This window comes from Pipra filicauda, unplaced genomic scaffold (assembly GCF_003945595.2).
Source record: "Pipra filicauda isolate LSUMZ 115617 unplaced genomic scaffold, ASM394559v2 scaffold81_size6448238_pilon, whole genome shotgun sequence".
NCBI classification, from domain to species: domain Eukaryota; kingdom Metazoa; phylum Chordata; class Aves; order Passeriformes; family Pipridae; genus Pipra; species Pipra filicauda.
Window position 1 is genome coordinate 6361624 of NW_024104998.1, and position 22068 is coordinate 6383691.

At 46.0% G+C, this 22068-nt stretch overlaps 1 protein-coding gene across 3 annotated transcripts in view; it reads left to right on the top strand.

Annotated features, from left to right (window-relative positions):
- The window catches only part of RAB6A (RAB6A, member RAS oncogene family), a 43054-nt gene that overhangs the window by 1491 nt on the left and 19495 nt on the right, over window positions 1-22068 (top strand). The window contains exon 1 of one of the 3 annotated variants that reach the window (XM_039390433.1): window positions 20261-20321. The exons of the other annotated variants lie outside the window; for them this stretch is intronic. Within the exon in view, the coding sequence (XP_039246367.1) occupies window positions 20288-20321 (34 nt within the window). The 5' untranslated portion in view covers window positions 20261-20287. Of the gene's footprint in view, window positions 1-20260; window positions 20322-22068 lie in introns of those variants that run through there. 3 annotated transcript variants of the gene reach the window in all.

Sequence of the window (22068 nt, forward strand, 5' to 3'; positions counted from 1 at the left end):
TGAAGCAGCTCTTTTTCGTGTCAGGAATTTGGAGAGCACAGGTGCAACTTGGGTATTTATTATTTTTCGGGGGGTTAGTCACCTGATGTACTTGCTGAGGTGATGTTTGGCCAGCCATTTTATGAGGATTTTGGAAGAGGGTCATGTGTAGAAAATGCTGGTTTGTTGTGGGGTTTTTTTGTTTGTTTGTTTGTTTTCCCCAGGTATTTGACAACAGCAATTTTAAATATTAGCAATCCATTTGCAAAATGTTTGGCTTGTATTCCTGTGTTTCTGAGCTTCAGTATCCCGAAGCTTTTCCTGCATGGAAGGTTGTGGCACCTGGTGCAGCTCTTAAATCTGAGCAGCTCTTTTACACGTGCATTTCTTGTCTCTTGCAGCAGACATAACGTCAGATATCTCCTTCCTGTAGGAATTTTTTCCCCTCTCAGCTCATCATCTTTGTTTGTACTGGGAGGTTTTAAATAATTCCTGATCATGACATCAAATGTAAGGAGGAGAGAAAGGATTCTGTGGGTACAGCAGAGCAAGATGCTCCTGAGTGGATATTCATCCCTGCAACTGCTGCCTTTGCCGGGGCTTAGGGATGGGTGGGAGCTGATTTGAATCCAGGGCCTGGCCAGCAGCTGCAGTCCTGCCTTTGTCTGGGATGCTGGGGATGGATGATTCCATGCCTGCTCCATGCTCAGTGTGTCCCTGCATCCTGTGGGTGCTGCAGCGTGGGCACGTTCCAGCACGGAGCTCATGGATGAGTCTGTGCTGGAGACATGGCTTTTCCTGAATTGAGTCTCCTCAGACGTCTCTGCCATGATGTCATTCCCTGCCATTTTTTATTTTTTTTCCTGCCCAGAGGGAGCATAGCTCCCATTCCAAATAATGTTTGGAAATCATTGCAGAAGAATCTCTGCTGCTGCAAGAAAGGGAGTTGGAGTGGGCTGTGCTCACACCTTTGTTTGGAAGGGCGAGGGAATTGCAGGAATAAAAGTTTTTACAAAAGCAGGTTTTGCATCTGAGGGGGATCTTTGTACAACTGTTGCTCTGGGTTGGTGCATTGGCTCCCTGTTTGGCTGGAAGGTTTGTGTGCCCTGTTGGAAGGCCAGAATTAGAGGTATCCCACTGCTGCTGCTGGGGAGGCTGAGTGCTCCTGCTCGGTGTACATCCAAGGGCTCCAGGATGACAAATGGAATGTCACAAAGGGCTGCCATGGCCGTGAGCTGCCTCAGCAGCCAGAGCTGTACACGGCCTCTCCAACAAATGCTATGGCTAAGGAAATCTGCACTGCAATTCCTTCCAGGGTCTGCAGTGGTACAGCCTCGTTCCATGGCAGATTTGGGAGTGTTTTATTCCTGTCTGGAGTGGGGTTGCAGTGCCTGGTTTTCTCCCCTCCCCTCAGCCATGTTGTGGGAGTCCAGTGCTGTATTCCCGTGGACTGCAGTGATCCTGCCTCCTCCTGCTGTTCACCACTAGCTGCAGGTTCTTTTTCCTGTGCTAAGATGCTGATTTTCCCTGCTCCTTGCTCCCCAAAATCTCCAGGGTTTGTCCCCCAGCCCCTCCCCAGCCCAGCCCTGCCGCATGTGCTGGGGATGCATCATGAGCCTGCAACATCATCCGTGTCCAGCCAGGAGAACCTTCTCCTCCTCCTCTCTTTCCATCCCTTATTTTTTTTAACTTACACCAGCAACTTCCCCAGCACTCCCCTTAATTGAATTACTCTCCTCAATGATTGAAGATTATACAGAGTGTAGCAGTTTTAAATATGCTAATCTTTGCTGAAAAGACAGGGAGAGCTCTGTGCTGGGGGATTAGATGGAGCTATTGTGTGTGGGGAAGTGTGTTTCTTACTGCCTTTGATCTGCTTTTATCAGGTGGGTTTTGTCAGCCCTAATACCTCAGGTTTGAGGAATTCTGGTTTCTGGGTCACACCAGTTAATGTACACATCACCTATATTGGGGTGGCTTGCAGAAAATACGATACAGATTCAAATATTAATAATTGTTGCATAGGAACACCTCTACTTCTTCATAAATGGATTTTTTTTTTTGATTGAATGGGCAGAACTGAATGCAACAGAAATATTTGCCCATCACGTGAGTTTATGCTGCAGCTTCCATTGGTGAGCAGGTCTGAAGGGCATCAGTGTGTCCAAAAGGAGTCCCTCTTGTCTCTCTCTCTGTGGTGGCATTTCTGCGTTGAGGAAGATCCTGGAGAAAATTACAACCATTTTTTAATCAGGAACTGAGAGTTTTAATATTGCAAAGATAGGGGCAGCGTAATAACTCATGGACTATAACTGTTTGGAGAGCACTAACGAGCTGTGCTGTTGCATAACTGCTGGTCCAGGCCCTGCTGAGCAGTGTGTGTTTTACTGGATGGCTGGAGAACTGCGGGTGCTTCGAGTGTAACCTGAAGCTGGTGTCACCCTGCCCACGGTCCTGCAGGGACTGCCATCCCTGTGCAACTTAAAACTCCCTTGGTTTTAAGGAATTCTCAGCTTACCAGCTCCAGGGAGCTGTTGGTTTGTCCCACTGGTGGTTTAAAAGCTCATCCCCTTCCCTCCTGTTTAATTTCTTGGATATTTGGGGTTGTATTTGGACTGTGTGAATTTTCCAGGGGTTATTGAACTTGGGTTTCTTGGGTACATGTGGAATATCAGCAATGCATCCCAACAAAGGGGAAGTCAGGCAGAAACACCAGGGTGGAGGAACAGCATGGATGAACCAGAAGCTCCTGGACAACCTCAAAGCCAAAAGGGAAGTCCACAGAGGGTGGGAGCAGGGACAAGTGGCCTGGGAGGAACGCACAGGGATTGCTGGGAGAAGAGAAGGCTCCAGGGAGAGCTGAGAGCCCCTTCCAGGGCCTGAAGGGGCTCCAGGAGAGCTGGAGAGGGACTGGGGACAAGGGATGGAGGGACAGGACAAAGGGAATTGGCTTCCCACTGCCAGAGGGCAGGGATAGATGGGATATTGGGAAGGAATTCCTGGCTGTGAGGGTGGGGAGGCCCTGGCACAGGTTGCCCAGAAAAGCTGTGTCTGCCCCTGGATCCCTGGAAGTGTCCAAGGCCAGGTTGGAGCAACCTGGGATAGTGGGAGGTGTCCCTGCCATCCCAAACCAGTCTGTGGTTCTTTCCCAGTGTAACCTCCTTGGGGTCTGATCCCTCCTCGCTGTCCTAAGGACCTTGAATTCCACCATTTCTCTTTTCCACCATTTCTCTTTTCCCCCATCCCTTCCTGCAGCGATGCCTGCTGGAGAAAAAGGCCTCAGTGTTTTGTGGTGCCTGTTCTCGTGGTGCCTTTTGATCCCTGGCTATTTGTGGAAGCCTCTGAAGGAGCTGCATCTGCTCTGGAAAGGAGGAGTAGCTGTGCCTTTCTCTGCTCTGGTATCTTTTCTGTCTGCAACTGAGAAATAATTTGGGATTTTAACCAAATGATCATCTTGTCCCTTGATGTGACACAATCTGTTGAGTGGTGTGGTGGTACCTGGCATTTGATCCACGCTCTGCAAAGCCCAGCTCTGAAGGTTTTGGTGGAAATGTAAATGGGAGTAATGGAGAAACAAAGGTAAGGAACCTCCTCTGAGGCCACCTCAGCAGACAATGGAGCACTTGGGAATTATCAGAGCCATTTTTTTCAGCTTCACTGGTGGTTAAAAACCTGTCTCCTGTAACGAATTTGTGAGGAAATAGCTGCCTTCTCCTTACCTGATAATTTAGTGCAGATGTTTAAAGGCTTTTTGTTGCCTTCATGCACATCCAAGTACCTGTTGTGTTCACTAATGATGATAAAACCCCAAATAACCACCCCAAAACGAGCCAACTAAAGCTCTCCATGCTTTGACTGTGGCTCAGAAGGAATCACATTTGGCTGTCTCAGATTTTTCAAGTCACCCCTCAGAATTCACCTGTGAGTCCTGTTACCTGTAAAGCAGTTACCTTGTGATACATGGATGTTTCTGAAAGGATATGGGAATGCTGACCCATGTCTGGGATGGAGCAGGGAAGAGACCTCAGAGGTGGGACAAGGGTTGGACTTGATGATCTCAGAGGGCTTCTCCATCCCAGATGATTCTGTGATTCTCTAAAAGCACTATTTTGAAAATTAAGTGATATAATCAAAACAATTCTATTTTTGACACATTAGTATAAATTATTTATGGAAGTAGTTTAAATGAAAAATGAGTGTCTTGGCAAACAAAATGTGGCCTTGCAGTGAAAGTAAAATTTTTCAGGCCCTTTTGCTTGGTTTATTCACTGAGCTTAACACAGAGTTGAAAAGCTAAATGGATTCTTTGTTTTCCCCTCAGCATAACCCAAACTCTTCTGGCTCTAGTATACTGAAAGGCCCAGGGACAGTGAGCAGTTGAATCAATTATTTAACAGCAGGTATTTGCCTTTTATGTGCAAACCACGACGGGCTAAATATGTTTTGGAATATTGGAGTGATATTAACTGGAAAAAAAAAAGATTTTTTATGTGTTTTCAGTACTATTTTACTCTTATCCAAATGCATCACAAGGAAAAAGATAATCTGGGAAGCAAATATTATGTGAAATTAAATGTAAATAAGTTCTTGTCCTCAGCGGGAGCTCCGGGTTGTGGAGCCCGTCGCTGGCTTCTGGCTGCCTCCTGTGGAGTCTGGAAAAGGGAATTCAGCCTTCCACTTGGGAAGGAAGTCCTTATTCAGCTGTCCAGCACAATGGTGCATTTGTTTAATTGGAGTTCTTAGAGTGAGGGTGGAACTTTCCTTTTTTTGTTCCCCTGTCAGCGCGTCCTTTCTGCTGGAAAACCGGGATGAGTCCGCGCTGCCGGAATGCCAGAGCATGGTTTTCCGAGTCCCTTGGACTTGTGGCATGCCCAGGGTGATGCCAGCTGGTTTAGTTCCAGCGGGAAGCTGAGGGATGCATCCTGGGATGTCTTGGAGTTTGACTTCCAAAGTATTTTTCCAAAGCCAAACACCAAGTTCTGATGTGAAAAATTCTGATGGTGGTTAGAACCTGACAAAGTGAGGATGTTCTCCAAAGTTTTTTCCTTCTCTTTAGGCATTTTTGCCCATGGCAGTTGCTTCCATTTTAATGCTTGGATTTGGGGCTCATGGAAGAGGATCCATGCCTTGAGTGGCTGCCAGCATTCCCTGGAGATGCCACCCAGCTATTCCGAGCTTCACAGGCTCGTGGTGTTCTCTCAGCCAGACTTGTGTAGGTGTTCCCAACACACAGAATTCAGGCTTTGCTTTAAATCCAAAGCGTGTTTGTCCAGAATGGAAAGGGTTGGGGAGAAGTGCTGGAGCAGGTTTGTGTTCAGCTGCACCGAGGGAAGGGGCAGGTTTGAAACCTGCTGAGGAGAAAAATGTTCCTTCAGTTGGTCTCTTTGCCTTGAGTTGGGATCACTCAAACCTCTGTACTGGTGACATTTGTGCCACACAAGTGCCATTTGTCCCGCTAAGGGACTTCTTTGTAATGATTTGCTTCCAGAAGGAGCAAATCAGCAACTGCTGCAGGAAAAAAACCCAAACCAACCCACTCCAGCATTTCTGTAATTAAAGCAGAGGGCAGTTTATTCCCTGCTTCCTGTCCGTGCCTCTGTCTAGGTCTGAGTTACAGCCAGGTCATTCTCCCAGTGTTCCTGATCTGTGCCACGCAAGGGGAAGGGGAATTAGAGCTGGAATAGCTGTGAACTAAAAGGAGAGGGGCCCTGGGAGGGTGGCAAAGCTCCAAGCAGTGGCTGATGCTGGATTGACAGGATCCCTGTCACTCTGAGCTTCTGCTGGAGCTGCTGTAGGGAGCTGCTGCTGGAGTTGGGAAGAGAGAATTCCCGCTCACAGGGTGGGAGTTTGGCCCTGCAGAGGCTCTGGAGCTGCCCAGGAACGGGCAGGCAGTTGGATCAATGGGAGTGCAGGAGTGTTTCTCTGCAACTTCCTTTGGTTTAATGGAGATGTCGCCTTTTCTGGGAGTAGGAAATATTCCCTCATTGCTGTCCTGCTGGCACAGGAATGGCCATGAGAACCCTCTGTGGCAGTGACAGGAGGGTTTTATTTAATTATTTAATAATCCCAGACTGAAGGGATCTGAACTGGATGGGTGATGGAATCACCCAGTGGAGGAGGAAGTGGAGGGAACATTCCCTTTCCAAGGAAGTTCTGCCTCCTTTTTGGCTTTCCTGGACAGCAGTGTCCAGCTCTCCATGCTGGAGCTTTGCTACCTCCTTTGCCTTGTCTGCATTCCCTGTTTATTTTTTCACTTCCCTTATTTGTTGCTGAAGCAGTTTTTTGGGGGTTGTGTCCTCGGCTCTCTCAAAATGGCTGGAAAATCACTGTCCCTGCCTAAAAACCAGGATGGCTCTACTGCTGCTGGTTGGGATAAAGCTGGAGGTGAATCCCTCGGCAGCTGGAGACAGCTGGAGTTTGGTGGATCATTGCAAGGAAATCCTTCCCTGTTTCATTTCCTGACCTTGGAATGCCGTACACAGGCTTGCTCTTCCAGTTCCTGTGATCCCTTCTGAGCTTCCCAAGCTGCCTCTTGATATCAGTCCTTCATCTGTTCAACTCATAATTGTGGCCCTATTCTTTCTGTGCTTCCGACTTCCCAGTGGAGTTATCTTTGGCCTTTTTTCCCTGAACACTCACCAGAGTGGCTTTTATCCACCATCCTACAATTCTGACCATGATTCTCTTCCACTTTTTTCTATTTTTAGCTGCTCTTAAACCACAATGTGCCTTCCCCCCCCCCCGACACTGCATAAACAGCAGGCAGATCAAACACTCATGTCCCACAAAATTGACCTCTTTATTGGGATGCTCTAGTGCAGCAGGAGACTTGAAAAGGAGCTTTTCCCAGGGACAAAAAAACCCCAACTTTTCCAATCTTGTCTCACCTGCTGCTTTGGGGTTAAAATACTTCCCCCCTCTCACTATCCAAAGGGCTGAGAGGTTTCCCTCTGTAGGTTTGGTGGACTCTGGGCTGTCACAGTGAGTAATTTACAGGTAAATATAAATTCCTTGGCCTTGGGGATGCTAAAAGTTCACTTCAAATGGTTGGTGGAGACTTGCACAGCTAAGAATGAGTCAAAGCTGTGAGACCTGGCTCCAGATCCCAGGAAGAGCAAAGTCCCAGGAAGGTCAAAGATCTGGTTCCAGATCCCAGGAAGAGCAAAGGCTTTCCAGTGTTACCTTTTGGGAAGTGGAGGAGGGGAAGAAATGTCCTACAGGAGATCTTTGGATGTTTTGTTTCTGTGCTTTTCCCTGGATTTGGTGCTTCTGAACTACTTCCTAAAACACCTGACTCAAGAACCAAGCTGTGGTGCACTTAAAGCTGTTTTTTTTTTTTAGGCAGGGCAACCTGAAGATCCCAAATTATCTTCTGTGCACACTTGTATGAGGAACTGCCCACAAATCTTTTCTGTGTCATAAGAAATATTAGAGTTAAATAGGAACTTCTCTGGTCCTTAGAGCTCTTATATGAAGGGATTGTTCTTCTAGAAAACAGCAGAGGAGAATATTTATTTCAAGGTTCTGCTGGAGAAGAGTATTTATTTCAAGGCACTGGATCCCAGCTGGGGTGTAGATCATTCTTCTCTAAAGAATTTTCTGCTCCAAACCCAGTTTCTCACAGAAACACTTCCTTTTTTTTTTCCCCCATACTTGAATTGCACAATTCTTTTTGGAACAGCCTTTTTCTAGAAAAGATCAGCATAAAATAAACACCAACCAAACTTGTTGCATTTACAATTTGGAAACAATTTTCTGTCTTTTAAAGACTTAACTTTTTAATTTTTTAAATTATTGTTGATGGGTATCAAACCTGGGGTCTGCAGACCCTTCAGGCTCCATGACCTCTTCCCAAGGCTCTTGGGAAGGGACAAGTTCATTGTCAGCTGGCTTAAATTCCCTAAAGAGTGTCTGTGTCTCAGTTAGGAAGTTTTTAGGAGGCTGTCCATTGAAAGGTTGGGAATTGTGCTGGGTTAACATCAGCTGAGCTTGGAGTTCTTAATTTGGGGGGCAGGTGGAGCAGGAGTGCCTGTGCTGGTGGCAATTCCCAGGAGGAAAAGCTGGCACAGCTCAGGAGCAGCATCCTGAAGGCGGAACAGGCAGTGTGGTGTCAGGATATTCCTTGAATCCTTAACCTAAAGGATTTGTGGGATGCTTTGGCCACATGTCCGAGGACACCAGAGTTTCTCAAACTGTGCTAATCTCAGTTTCCACATGGTTTGGTAGAAACCAAACCATGGTTTTGTATTTTCTGCTGCTAAAAATACAGACTGTGGTTGGTTTTATTTCCTGAAACCCCGGGTTCTGTGCTGCCCTTGTCCATAGCCTGTTATATCCCTGTGTTCTGGTTTCTCCAGCTGTTTTCCTGCCTTGCTGTGGGGTTGCATCACGTGTGTGTCGATGTGCAGCTCCGTTATTTTCGCACCATTCCCCAGGTGTTCTGCACACACATCCCTGTCAGCTCGGATCACACATCCCCAGAGCTGAGCTGTGCTTAAGGAATCTGCTCTGGGCGCTTTTTTCCCCCCTCACAAGCTGCCTTAAATCAGGACTGGTTTGGGATTTTCCCTCTGAAGGAACACTGGCCTGCGTCTGCCTGGAGAAGGAGTTTGGGGGAGCTCCTGTGGAAGCTCCTCTGCACCTCCCGTGGGGAAGGAGCAGAGGTCAAGTCCTGGTCCTTCCCGTGCTGCCCAGAACATGGGGGGTTCTGGGAATAACATGGAATCACTGAGGAAGAAGCTGTATGGAGCCCCCTTTTTCTCCCTCACCTTTTTTCTCCTCTCTTTTTTCTCCCCCCTTTCCCCTCCCTATTCCCCCTTTTTCTCTCTCCCCCCTTTTTCTCTCTCCCCCCTTTTTCTCTCTCCCCCCTTTTTCTCTCTCCCCCCTTTTTCTCTCTCCCCCCTTTTTCTCTCTCCCCCCTTTTTCTCACCCTTTCCCTCCCTTTTCCTTCCCCCCCCTTTTCTTCCCTTTCTCCTCCCCCCCCTTTTCCTCCTTCTCTCCTTCCTCCCCTTTTTCCTTCTTTTTCCTCCCACTTTTCCTTCTTCCTTCCCCTTTCCTTCTCTCCCTCCCCTTTTCTTCCTTCTTCTCCTTTCTCCAGGCAGGAAAAGAATTTCCTCAGTGTGAGAGGGCAGAATATTCCTTGTGGTCCTGTAGGAAGTCAGGAGAGGAGGGAGGAAGAGGAAGTACTTGCTTGTTTTGCCAGTGGGATAATGGTGCTGGGGAAACATTAGGAAAATTTCCCTGAGTTCAAGGATGAAAGGAAGGGAAGTGGGTGGCAATCCCTGGCATTTTCATAGGTCTCCTGAGACTTCTCTAATTCCTGCTTGGAATGGCTGACTGAGCACTGCTTGTTGTGCTTCCAAGGGCAGAACATCTTTGGGAAGGGGTGTTCCAAGGGCTGCATTTGGCATGTGGTGCAGGGATGCCTGGATTCCCTTGTGGAATAACACGTCGGGATAATGTTCAGTGCTCAGAGGAGTGAATGTTTCCCTACAGGAATGTATCCTCAGGTGGCTGCCTGTTTTATCCCTGCTCTCTTTGCCTGGGTGTTGCCATCCTTTCCATAGCTTCCATGTCCTATTCCATGACACCACGAAGGAGGAATTTTTCCTGAGGGACAGACTCTTCTCTCCCCCCTCTGTGGGGTTTTATCTCCTTTTCTCCATCTCACCCCACGTTGGTTGCATCTGATAATACAATTATTTTGATTTATCTGCCTTCAGCTCATTAGATTATCCTTAAACTATTAACTAACGTGGGGCAGGGGAGGTTATATGGGAATGGAGGACAGAGATTGTACTTTGGAGAGGATGGAGAGCTCCAGAACCCAAAGAAACTTCTGGATACTCCTGGAAGTCCAGGTCTGTGCTGTGCCCTTTCATTCCAGGCTTCTTTGAGGTTCTTCTCCAGTTCCTTTGAGGGCCTCGAATCCCAGATTTCTGCAATACACCTGTTTTGAATAGGGAACAGGAGAATATTGGCTTTTCCTTGTAGGGAGCAGGAACCCCTCTGGGAAGGGGTTTAAAGTGGAGTAGAGAAGTTCCAAACAAAGCAGAAATAAATGCACTCAGATCCTGGGCTGGATTTGGAGCCAAGAAAGGGAGGAAGATGCTTAATCATTTTAAGTGTTCAGGAATAACAACGTGGGAAAATGTTGCTGAATGAGCACTTTGGGCAGGAAGTATGAAGCTTAAATTTATGGGAATATTTTATCAGAGACTTCAGGCTGTTCCAGTTGGAAGGGACCCATAATGTCCATTTTGTCCAACTGCCTGACCAGTTCAGGGTGAGCTTTCCCCAATCTCCTTCCTTAAGGATGCAAAATTCAGGGATTATATTTGTTTTGAAGGAAACAAGGTAGGCAAGAGCTCACCTGCCCTTCTGGGTTTGTTTATGATCTGAAAGGATGAGAATTAGCCCAGGAAAACTGTTTTTCTCCCTATTCCTCAGTAGTTCCAGCAGAGGAATCCCTGTCTTGGGAAAAGTCTCAGTCTTCCCAAACGAGACAATCCTGTGTTTCTGTTTTGGCCCTGAGTGGACTGGAGCAGTTCCAAGTGGAGGGTGAATCACTCAGCTCCTGTGTGTGCCTGGAACAGCCATTAAAATGTTCATCTGGCGTTATCACAAACCCCATTTTGATCCTGTGGAGGAATCCAGAGGTTTGAACCTCTTGGCTCACAGTGAGCTCTTCCAGGTTTTTATCCCTGGCTCTCAACTTCCTGATCCATTTGCCATGTCTGAATAGAATCTCCTCAGTGTTTGGTAGCTGAAAACACCTCTATAATGAGTTAATTAACCCCTTTTGAGCTGTTTTTAAATACTTCTTGTCCTGTTTGCAGCATTTAATGACTATTTTCTGTAGGGACTCTCCTTGGATTAGTCAAACCCTTTGAATCTTATGATGCAATTGCTGGAGCTGCTTTGCCTGGATAGTTCCCAAGGGGAAAAATTCTAATTTTATTACTTGAAGAGAGAATCAACTACTTAGTCTAGAAATTTCTTGAAGGACTTCCATAAAAGTTCCTCAGATATCACCAATAACTGTCAGATATCGGCGTCTTTTTTAACCCCATTTCTAATTTTTTTCCGTAATAATTTTTTTTAATAATATTTTAAAATAATTTTAATAAATGAACTTGGTTTTCCTTCTTTTAGGTAATGTGTAAGGTACTCTCTAGTGCCAGGGATGAAGTGTCTCCATGCCATCAGCATTCCAGGTCCTATCCAGTGAAGTGGGAAGGAGAACAGCTCAAACTTGAGGGCGAACAAGTAGCTGAAGGTTAAAGCTGGATTGCTCCAAGTCAAGTGACAGGAATTGGGATATTCTTGGATGTCTTTGCAGATGTTCCAGCTACTCAAATATTTCCCCTTTATTAGGCAGCTTTAACAGTAATCCTGGGATATTCTGGGGTTTGGCTGCCTCCTAAGTGGAGGTTTTCCTCCTTTTTTCCTGAACGTCATCGGGAAGTGGTGAGGACGTGGTAACCTTCAAACATTCAACACTCAGAGGGAGTTTAAATTCCTCTTGGTGTACCTGCAGTGGCTTCACTGAACAGATTCCATGGGAATGTGCTAAAGGAGCAGGATCTATGTAGCTGGTCAGTGATATCTTTGATTTTCCCTCAATTTGGGGCCTCTCCTGAAGGACAGAAGATGTTGTTTTAGTTGTGAAAACTAAAATGAAGGTATTTTATTCACCCCAACAGTCCCACCCTGTCCCTGAGAGTGTTCTCCAAATATTCTTTGAGCTCTGGCAGCCTTGGGGCCTTGAGAACCTTTTCCCAATATCCGTCCCGAGCCTCCCTGCCACAGCTCCGTGGGCAGTTGGAACAACAAACCAACCCCAACCAAAGCACCACCCAATTAATGAACAGACACAGTTAAAATTAAAGGCAGATTAAATATTTAATGACCCAAACCCACCTTCTTTTGGCTTTAATCCCTGGATTTGGCCTTGAAACCCTTGATTGGGCTCCAGGTGATTCCAGGGGTATTAAATGGCTCAATAATGAATGTGTTGCTTCACCAAAATGCTCAGGGGTGGAACTTCACAAGAGCTCTTTGAAACCACCCAACCCAAGGGATAAAACCTTCTGGGGGAGATGCAGCTTGGAAGTGAAATTCCCACTGAATTTTGTGTACCATTAATGCAAAGAAGTGGGAATATTTAAGGAAAATTATCCATTCTTTGCTTGGGCTCCCGGGGTGTTTGTGTAGCTGCGTTTCTGCCTGGGCTGGAGGGTGGGGATGAGGTGTCTCCAAGAGCATTTCTTTGTCTCCATGTGCTCACAGCAAAGCTGGAATAACCTGGGCCAAAGTTGGAATAACCTGGGCCAAAGTTAAGGAGAGTTGTTCTGAAATTCCAACCCAAAGCCCACAGTCCCAAATGGATATTTTATCCAAAAATGGAGTTCTTAAGGAAATGTTGAGCCAGGGCGGTGTTGGGGTTGTTGGAGCAGTAGCTGAACAGGCTGGTTTGGTGAGAACTAAATAATAACTGTCCCCTGACTCCTTGAACCCCTGGCTGTGGCCCAGCTCAGCCCTTCCCACCTGGAGGACACTGGGATAGCAGCTGGAAGGACACAGCTGTGTTGCACCAGCTTTTCCTGGGCATCCAGGTGTCCTTTTGGAGCCTGGATTAGCTTTTAGTCACTGACCTGCTGAGAATATAAATTCCATTGAATATTTCTCCAGTGGGACTTGTAGAACTGTTTTCCACGTGCTATTCAGTGCCTGTTTTAGCAGTGGAATTGCGCAGGATTGATTCATTCTTTGATTGTTAAACTGAGTCTTGTAAACCCTCAGACTTGCAGATCCTGGTACCTCACACAGGCTCTGGGACAGGCAACTATTCCCAACTGGAACGATGACGACTTCAAGCCAAGAACTGATATTATTCCTCCTTCCTTTCCTATTATTCCATCATCCTCCAACTCCTGCCTCCCAAATCTGGGCTTAAATGGTTTTTTCCCATGTGCTGGATGAACTTCAGTGATTAAAGCCAAGCCCAGAAGGGGGGACTTTGCAGGACCTGCTGCTGTTCATCAGCTGGAAACCAAACCCACTTCTGAGGTGCAGGAGGAGCTTCCCAATAACATCTCCCAATTTTTACTTAAACTCTTCTTCCCGGCTGAGTTGCTGCTCAGCTCCACCTGGAATTCCCACAGCTGGGAGCTCCCTCCTCCCCTCTCGGTGCCAAGAAGTTTTTGAGTCGAGACTGTGGTCATGTGGACTTGTGTACTGCTAAATCTTTCCTCTTCCTTAGCTCCATGGGCATCCAGCCCTGGGCAGGAGATCCCTGGGATGCGCTTCCCAGTGTTTTCCAGCGCTGTGAGAGTTTTGTAAAGTGCTGCTTTGTGTCACCAGTGTTTCTGGCTGAGGCTCCCAAAGCAGTTCTGAGGCATTTTGTGAGCAGTTCAGATAAAGTCCTTTTGGAGAAGATTTAAAGCCTAATTGGGAACTTGTTTGAAACTGTGTAAGAGAAAAGGGAAAACAGGATCTTCAGGATGTGGTGGAGGAATACCCTCCTGAGTCTGTAAATGTTGGGATTTCTTTTTCATTCCTGGAAAATAATAAAGAGGCTTTGAAATGTAAAGGTGGTCTGTGAGTGCCTTTAGTTTAATATCCATGAAAACCTGAGTGTATCCATGATTCCTGGAACACAGTTGGATCCTCGTGGTGTCCTTTGGGTTCTCCATGTTTTGGTGACACTTGTGGATGGTCCTCAGGTACCTTTTAGGAGCTGAAACTGTTTGGGACCTTTCTTTCGGGTGTTTTATCCCCTCCCTCCTATGGCTTGGGCAAAATTCCCAAGTCTCCTTTTGTTTTCCTTACCTGTGGAGTTCTTGATCTTCTTGTTACCTTAGTTTGGGTTTGCTCTTCCTCATGTGAATGAAACCACATTCACCATGCACGGAATCAGGGAGATTCCATCACTCCTCCTGCTGTTCCCTGGTTTTCCAGGTGTTTTATGTGCACATTTCCTTCACCCCATCACAGCATTCCCAAGACCCTTCCCCCAAGCCAGAGCTCCTGGTTTTCTTGGCTCTGGGAAGTGGGAGACACTTTCTGGCTCTGCAGAAAACCAGACAAGGGGCTTCATCTTTACAACACAAGGCCTAGATTTTAAAGTGAATTTTTCCATGTTTTTTTTACTTTATTAACAGAATAATCAAATTATTCCGTGTAATGGATCTGCTCCTTCCTGTTCAGCAGTGAGGGGCTGCCTCTTGTTTATTCTTTTCTGCACTGTGGTAAAAAAACCAACCAGGTTTTTTATATGAAAAAAATCACAGTTTAAGCTTGATTGTTTAAAAAAGCTCCAAAGCCTGTAACCTGAGTGGTTTTGAGTTCAGTTGGAGTTTGATTTCTTGGTGGCTCTGCCTGATTTGTTTGCATTGTGCTCCTTCCTATATTTCCCATTTTGGGAGGGAAAGCAAAGCTAATTACTGCCGAACCCCACAAGAGTTAATGAAGCTATTTATCACCATGTATTTTTGGGCTTGGGGTGGATCCCAAAGGAAATCTTCCCTGTGCATTAATAATCAGGGATATTGTTCTACTTTTATCAACTCTGCCAGTGCTGATTAGGATTTACTTGGTGGGAAAGAGCCCTGAGTTTGTCATGAAGGTTGTAAAGAGCCTGCACCAGTTTTTATTGATTTCTGTGATCCTTCCAAGCCCAAAATATATCAAATATATATACATTGTATATATATTTTGTATTTTTATATATATATATATATATATATATATATATGTAAAAGGGGAGCCTTTTCCAGCTTTGTGTGTCCAGGCTGTGCCTTCTTCCTTGGAATCAGTCCTAACATCTGGCTTAATTTATCCCTGAGAAATACAGATACCAGCTAAAAGTAACTGGCATCTCCCTCTGGAAAAAGTGCAGTGCTAAAAAAAAATGGGATTCTGACATGTCTAAAGGAAGCAAACAGGCCACTGACTTAAAAAACAAGATGGATAGTAGAAAATAATGGATAATAGAAAATAATGGGAAATAGAAAAAAGATGGATAATAGGAAGTAATGGATAATAGAAAATACATTTTCCTGCCTCTTCCTTTTCCCTTCAGCTCCTGCCAAACCTTAAATACAAGTGACAATTCTCTGCTTCTCTTGCTGGTTTTAAGATGCCTGGAGACAGGATCAAACACATCCATATGGTGCTGAACACTTGGAGCAGTGGCACAGCAGCCTTTTATCCAGTTGGCCTTCAGCATCCAGCTGTCAGCTGGAAAAAGCTGATTTTTCAACGTGTTATGGCTGGGAAAAGATGGGATCCTTTGGGAAAAATCGCTGCTCTGCCTGTGAATGAAAACCACAGGAGGGAGTTTGCACAAGATGATCCTTAAAGGTCTCAATTTTGCCAAAAATATGAAGGAAGCTGAGGTGGTGTATGACAGGAATTAGATCAGGAAAAATTTACACTGTGAAATTAGGAATAAAATGAAACCCTTTTCATTTAAGGAAGAACAGAGCAGTGTTTTAATGGCTTTAATTAACGGTGCATTCCCAGGGACGGAGGCTGAGATATCAACAGCGTTCCAGAGATTTAATCCCAAGGGTCTCTCTCCAGATGTGGAGCTAATCTGAGGATTAGAACTTCAAATTTAAGACATGAACAGCCTCGAGCTGGTGGGTTTGGAAAAGAGAGGAAGTAGATCCTCAGGTTCTGCTGATTTCTCTGCCTTGTATTAAATTTGATGTAAAACCAGGATGGTGGGTGTAGTTCCAGGCCTTGCTGGGCACTGGGAAAAACCACTTTCTAGGTCACAAAAGTGCCTTGACCTCCATTTCCTCCTGCCTGGGATGAGCTGTGGTGGAAAACAGCACTGGAGGAATGAAAATTAATGAGCTTTTCATGCTCACACACATTTTCACAGCCAGTCACTGAAGTGTTAATCACTTGATTGCTGCTTGGTGGAGGTAAAGGAGTAATTGGGCCCTTTTTGGGAATGCTGGAAGGGAAAGAGCAGGAATGAAAACTCTTGTTTCTGTGGGTTATTGCCCAGGATTGGAAAGATTGACTGGAGCTAAAACCCCTTTTTGCTCTGATGTCACTTGGGTTGGAACTAAATTATATTTCTCATTGCTTCTCAGTAACAAGGGCAGGGCTTCGAGGTCCTAAATGTGTGGGACACTTGCATCATTTGGGACATGGTTTGGAATTAGGATTATTAACTTCAATTAGAAGCCATTACAAAGGAGCATTTGGTGCTGGCCAGGGTTAAATCTTTGCCTCCTGAGTGACAAAAGGCTCAAGGAGCTGCAAATTCCACTGTTTTTTTCCAGAGCTGTAACAAGTCGAGTAGTAAATCTGTCGGAAAATCAAATGATCCCCTCTGTCCGGGCAAGGAAAAGCAGGTGAAATACAGGATCAGAGTTGAAAATGGTGCTGCTTCCTTTGTGTCCCTGCTCTTACAGTGCATCCCAGCCATTCCCACCCCAGCTCTGGGTGTGCTCAGCTGCTGGGGAGGTGTCATTCCCTGTTACATCATCCCAGTTCATTCCATTCCCGCTTCCCTTCCTGCTGCTCTGCACCAGCCACTCCTAAATATTCATGGGCCCTTCCCACCAGCCACTGAGGCTCCTCTCCTTGGCTCAGGGGCTGCTCCACTTCAATACTTGCAGCTTTTTTTTGAGCAGCTGCTGAGCTAAAAGGCTGATGTCACACTTGCTGCTTCGGGAACTTGCTGGGTTATGAAGGATTTCAAAGGTTTGCCCCGGGAATTCTCCCGTCACAAAGAGCCAGGTGAAGTTGGAGGCACCTGATTGTCAGAGAAAAGTGGGAATTTCTTCCTCAGCAGCAAAATTCTGGCTTAATTTGTCATAATGAGTAAATCTCTGCACCTCGAGCTCTAATAAAACTGTCTCAGTTTGCCTTGGAAAGCCCAGTTTGGTTGGAATCTCTGTAAGGATTAAGGGAATTGAATTCACCACGGGAAAATAAGCAACTTTTTGCTCAGGATCTCTCAGTTCTTAAAAATATCAGGGCTCTGTATTGAGAGGAAAGAGGGTGTTTCTGAGCCCAGTTTGGTTGTTCCACTGGTTCGTGGATCACGAATGTCAAATATGGGATGAGACAAAAATAAATAGTTGATATGACTCCTGAAATCCCAGGATGGTTTGGGTTGGAAGGGACATGGAGGATTATCCTGGGCTGGGACACCTTCCACTAGACCAGGTTCCTCCTGCCCAACACTTCCAAGGATGGGGCATCCATGTGTTTCGGGATTAGACTTCCCAACGTCTCTCACGTTTTCCAGTAGCTTCTGTGGAGTTAATTTTGATTGTTTTTAATATAAGTAGCCTTGGAGTAACTGTGGGGATGGCTGGGATTAATTATTTCTTACTGTTTCATCAGCTGCTGGCTGACAAATGGCAATGGAAAACTGGGAAAGGCAAAGCAGGCCTTTCCCTGTAGTTCACCAAGGTGCTGTGGGAATGCAACAGGAATATGGGAATCCTCCAGTGCCAGTCCCTGAATTTACCACGTGTTTTGTGGGGACAGGCCCATGATTCCCAAGCTGAGTGCTCCAGGCAATCCCTGAGGCCAAAGGGATTGATCCACGGCTGTATCAAACAGTTTCCAGTAGTCCTTTTAATTAAAGCTTTGTTGTGGTGGTGACCTGAAAAAGAAATGAGAGATTGGCAGGGATTCATCCAAGGTCAGTTGTTTGACGTTATTGATCCTCTCTGCCTTCCTGGAGGTACTTTTGGAGGGAGGATGCCATAAAACTGCACAAATGAACTGCCAAAAACCCCTTTCTGAGATGGTTTTCCTGTTCCCTGTCCTTCTTTCCCCCTAAAATCACGGACAAACTGCTGCCAGCAGCATCTCTGTGGCTGTTTTTCCCTGGAGCAGGTTCTAAGCTCTTGGAGAACTTTGGCTTATTTTTGGACTGATTTTTGCCACGTGGGTGTGTTTTTGTAGCCCCGTGGTAGCTCCTGGTCCCCATTCCTGGAGGGATTTAACAGCCCTGTGGATGTGACACTTGGGGTTAGTGGTGGCCTTGGGGATGGTTGGACTTTGATCCTGGTGGTCTTTCCCAACCAAACTGATTCTGTGCATCTATTATTTATATTTTTTTGCATTTTAGAAGCATCCTCGTGGACCAAAACGTCCAAAGAAACACTTAAATATCCATGTTTTCCATCTCCAGAGCTCCTATGTAGAAAAATCCAGCTGCAAATTTCCTCTGCCAGAGGAAAAATGGGACTAAAATAGAAAGGACAAAACTGCTGGAAGACTTTGTGTTCCAAAATGTGCTCCCTGTGCTTCTCTCCCTCGGAAGGATTCACTGGCAGCACTTTAATTTCCGCTGCCTGCTCCCTGTGTTTGATCTCTCCAGGAGCTTTAGTCCCATTGTTTGCTCTGTTTGGAAGGAATATCAGAAATAGAGTCAGTTCAAATCAAGGTGAGTCGCCTCTGGCAGGAATGAAAGACAAGATATTTAAGGGAGAAAAGGATGGAACAGCTCTAATTCCAGAAATGATGCAAACCACACCTGGGTTTTGTTTAACTCTCTGGATATCCTGCATTAATTCCTTAAATCAAACCCCAAATTCCTTCTTGAAAAGCCCCATCTTTATAACAGCACAACAATATAATTTATAAGCTGAGCTGGGAATAAATTCTCCTAGAAGAGGCTGTTGGAGCCATTTTATTGGGACATAAAGGAGCCTTTGCTGGCTGGTGAAATGCAGGAACCACTGAAGTGGCACCAAAGCCACTTGCACAATTTTGGTAGTGTTACCAGGACAAAATGTTCTTATTCCCTGGGATCAATGGAGGCAGCCTCTCATTCCAGCAGCCAGCCAAGCCAGCCTTGGAAAATGGATGAGAAATGGGCATTTAATGCTGCCCTTTGCTCTGAAAAAATAAATAAACCTGTGTTTTATATATGTATTTCTATATATTTTTATAGAAATCTGTAGTGATACTTTTCATAATTAAAGATATCCCTTTTTTTTCTGCCAGACTCCATAATTTTAGTTGTAAACAAAACTACTTAGAGGGCTCCAGGGATGGATTTCCAAAGGTTTATCCTTTGCAGGCTTTCTGCTGCTTCTATTTTTTTTTCCTTGATTTTATTTCTTTTTTTTTTTAATTTATTGAGGACTTAAGAATGCAGAGCATTGGCTCAGATGGTCCTTTGGTGGGATCTCATCTCCCATCAGGAAAAAAAATGCAGGATAAAGGAGGTTTGACAACAGAGCAGGAGTGGAATCCATAGGGGAAAAAAATCCTTTAATTAGAGCAAGGAGAGGCCTTTTGCCTCTGCTCTGAGATGGAACTGGGTGCTGTCCTCAAATTCCTCACTGTGGATAAACTCAGGGATTTTTTAAAAATTAATTAACTAATTAATTAATCAATTAAAGCCGGTTGGATCTTCGTTATCCAAGCCTGGGAGAGGTGAAGTTTTCCAGCTCTCCAGTGGAAAGACTGGATGTGGTGATCACTTTTAAGATTATTTTGCTCTGCAGATATTGTTGTTTTTTTTTTTCCTGATTGCTGGTCTGAACTCGGAGACTGAAGTGTGACTTTTCCAGGGGAATCCTTGTCCAAGATGTATGAGAGAGGCAAACATTCCTAAGGAAAATGAAAAGGGCTGTCAGTCCTCACGCAGTCCGAGGGGCACAATCCCAGTTTTCCTGGGTAGGTCTCTCCTGACTGTTCCTTTGCAGACTCTGGCAAGGAGTGTCCTCCTAATCCTGTGCTGGCAGGGAATGATCCGTGTTATCCAATGGGTCTCTTCCCTGCTCCCCAGAGCCTCCTTAGGGTGGGATCCGGCATTCCGGAGTCGGAGCCGCCATCAGTCAATGGCATTCCTCTGGCTGGGGTTGGACACACAAACCCCTGGGAGCAGGACAAGGCGGCTGGCAGGAATCACATGGAACGACCTTGGAATCTCTCCAGTGGCTGCTCTCGGATCAAAGCCGCGGGAACCACGGGATCAGCATCGATCCCGTCTTGCAGCTGGATGTTCTTCCCGGAATCCCTGCCAGGCAGGGGCTCAGCACTCCCAGACAAAGGGCATTGATCGGAGTGACTCCATGAGCTGAAGGCTTGGAGTTCAGTTCATGGCAATTCCGCTGGTGGGAACGTCACAATTCCCATCCTTTAAGTGGGTTCTTTGGGTTGTTGCTGCCTCTGATCCAGCTGCTGGTTTAGCAGGATGTTAAGATTCGGGAACCTGCTTGTTTCTGTGCTGAACCAGGGATCAAACCTTTCCTTTTAGGAATTCCCTATTTTTCTATACCGGGACGATCAACTTCTCCCTGTGCCAGGACACATGGGAACATGGCAGCCCCTCAGAATTAATGCAGGTAATTAGTGTGTGTTAACGAGGGCTGAGCAGCAGGACGTGGGGAGGGACACCAGTGACCTCTAGAGCTGATCTGCCAGAGGAAAACCATTGGAGCAAGGCAGATCCAAGCTTAAACATTCCTGTTGGAGCTGGTTGCCTTCCCATTCAGGAGTGTACATGGATAATTAGATGATAGGAGCGGCCTCTGCTCTGGGAGAGCTGGGGGGGTTCACCTGGAGAAGAGAAGGCTCCAGGGAGAGCTGAGAGCCCCTTGCAGGGCCTAAAGGGGCTCCAGGAGAGCTGGAGAGGGACTGGGGACAAGGGATGGAGGGACAGGACAAAGGGAATGGCTTCCCACTGCCAGAGGGCAGGGTTAGATGGGATATTGGGAAGAAATTCCTGGCTGTGAGGGTAGGGAGGCCCTGGCCCAGGTTGCCCAGAAAAGCTGTGGCTACCCCATCCCTGGAAGTGTCCAAGGCCAGGTTGGAGCAACCTGGACTAGTGGGAGGTGTCCCTGCCCATGACAGGGGTTGGAATTGGATGTTGACGTCCCTTCCAGTCCACCCCATCCCATGATTTTATTATCACAGCACTTTAACAATGACATCCGAACCACAACTGTGGGATGAGGAGCTGTTTGATGTGGAATTCTTCCTGCATAAAAAGTTGGAAGGAGCCAGTCTGAAGCTGTTGCTTGGCCCCTTAATAACAGAAAAATGTCCACAATTGATCCAGGTGCCATGTGGAAACAAAGGGTTCCTTTGGATAATCACTTGGCTTCCCTCTGCTTCCAAAAATTCTGAATGCTTTGGGTGTAAATTCCTGCTGTGGAATGACACCTGACAACTCTGCATTCCAAGGAAGGGAGGAGGATCCACTGCTCGAATAAATAGGTTATTCCAGAGTTCAATAGCCTCCATTTCCAAGTTCATGCCTGTTCTGGGAGGACTGCGCTTGGACTTGGATTTTAGCTGTTAAATCCTGATCTCCAGAGGGAAAAGCAGCTGGAAACCCCTTTTCCTGGGCACTTCTGTCCCTCACCTTTCAGGTGTTTAGTGGGAATTGTGCAAACTGCCTTTCATTTTTTTGCCAAAAGCTTCCTACTCAGCTCCTGAATTGAGGTTTTCCTCCATTCCCAGCATTTCCTCCCTTACCTTTATCCCTCCAAGAATAATGTTATCCTTATTTTTTTAATTATCCCAGCAGCATAGCAGGAATATTTTGCCCTTTCTGCTGACTAATTCTGCCCTGGACACGCTTGTGTGTGGAATTTTTTCCAAGAGATTAAATTATCTCCCTGGGTTAAAACCAACCCACTGCTTAATGAAACCCAGCTGAAATCTTGCCTGTCTTATCCCCTTCCTTTGGGCAGAATCCCTGGATTACTTATCCAGTTGTTTCTCATCTGTATTTCAAGCAGCTGCTTCTTCTTGTCTCCATGTTATCCTTGTGCTGCTTCTCCCTGCGGAGCTTCATTCTCCTCCTGAGGTCACTCCTGCATTTTCCGGGATTATGTGGAATAAAATAAAACTCATCCATGTCTCCCTGCTCAGCACACACAGAATTCCCAGGCTTTGGTTCCCAGGGCTCCGTGTGGGAGAAAGATGCTCAACAGAACTTAACAGTACATGGATTTCTCCCTGTTTTCATTCCCTGCTCAAGCTCCTTGGAACAGGGTTTTTTAGGAGCATGGCTTAGGATAACCAGCATATCCATCCACATCCCTTTGGCAAAGGATGGGATATGAATCCCAAGGTGATTCATCC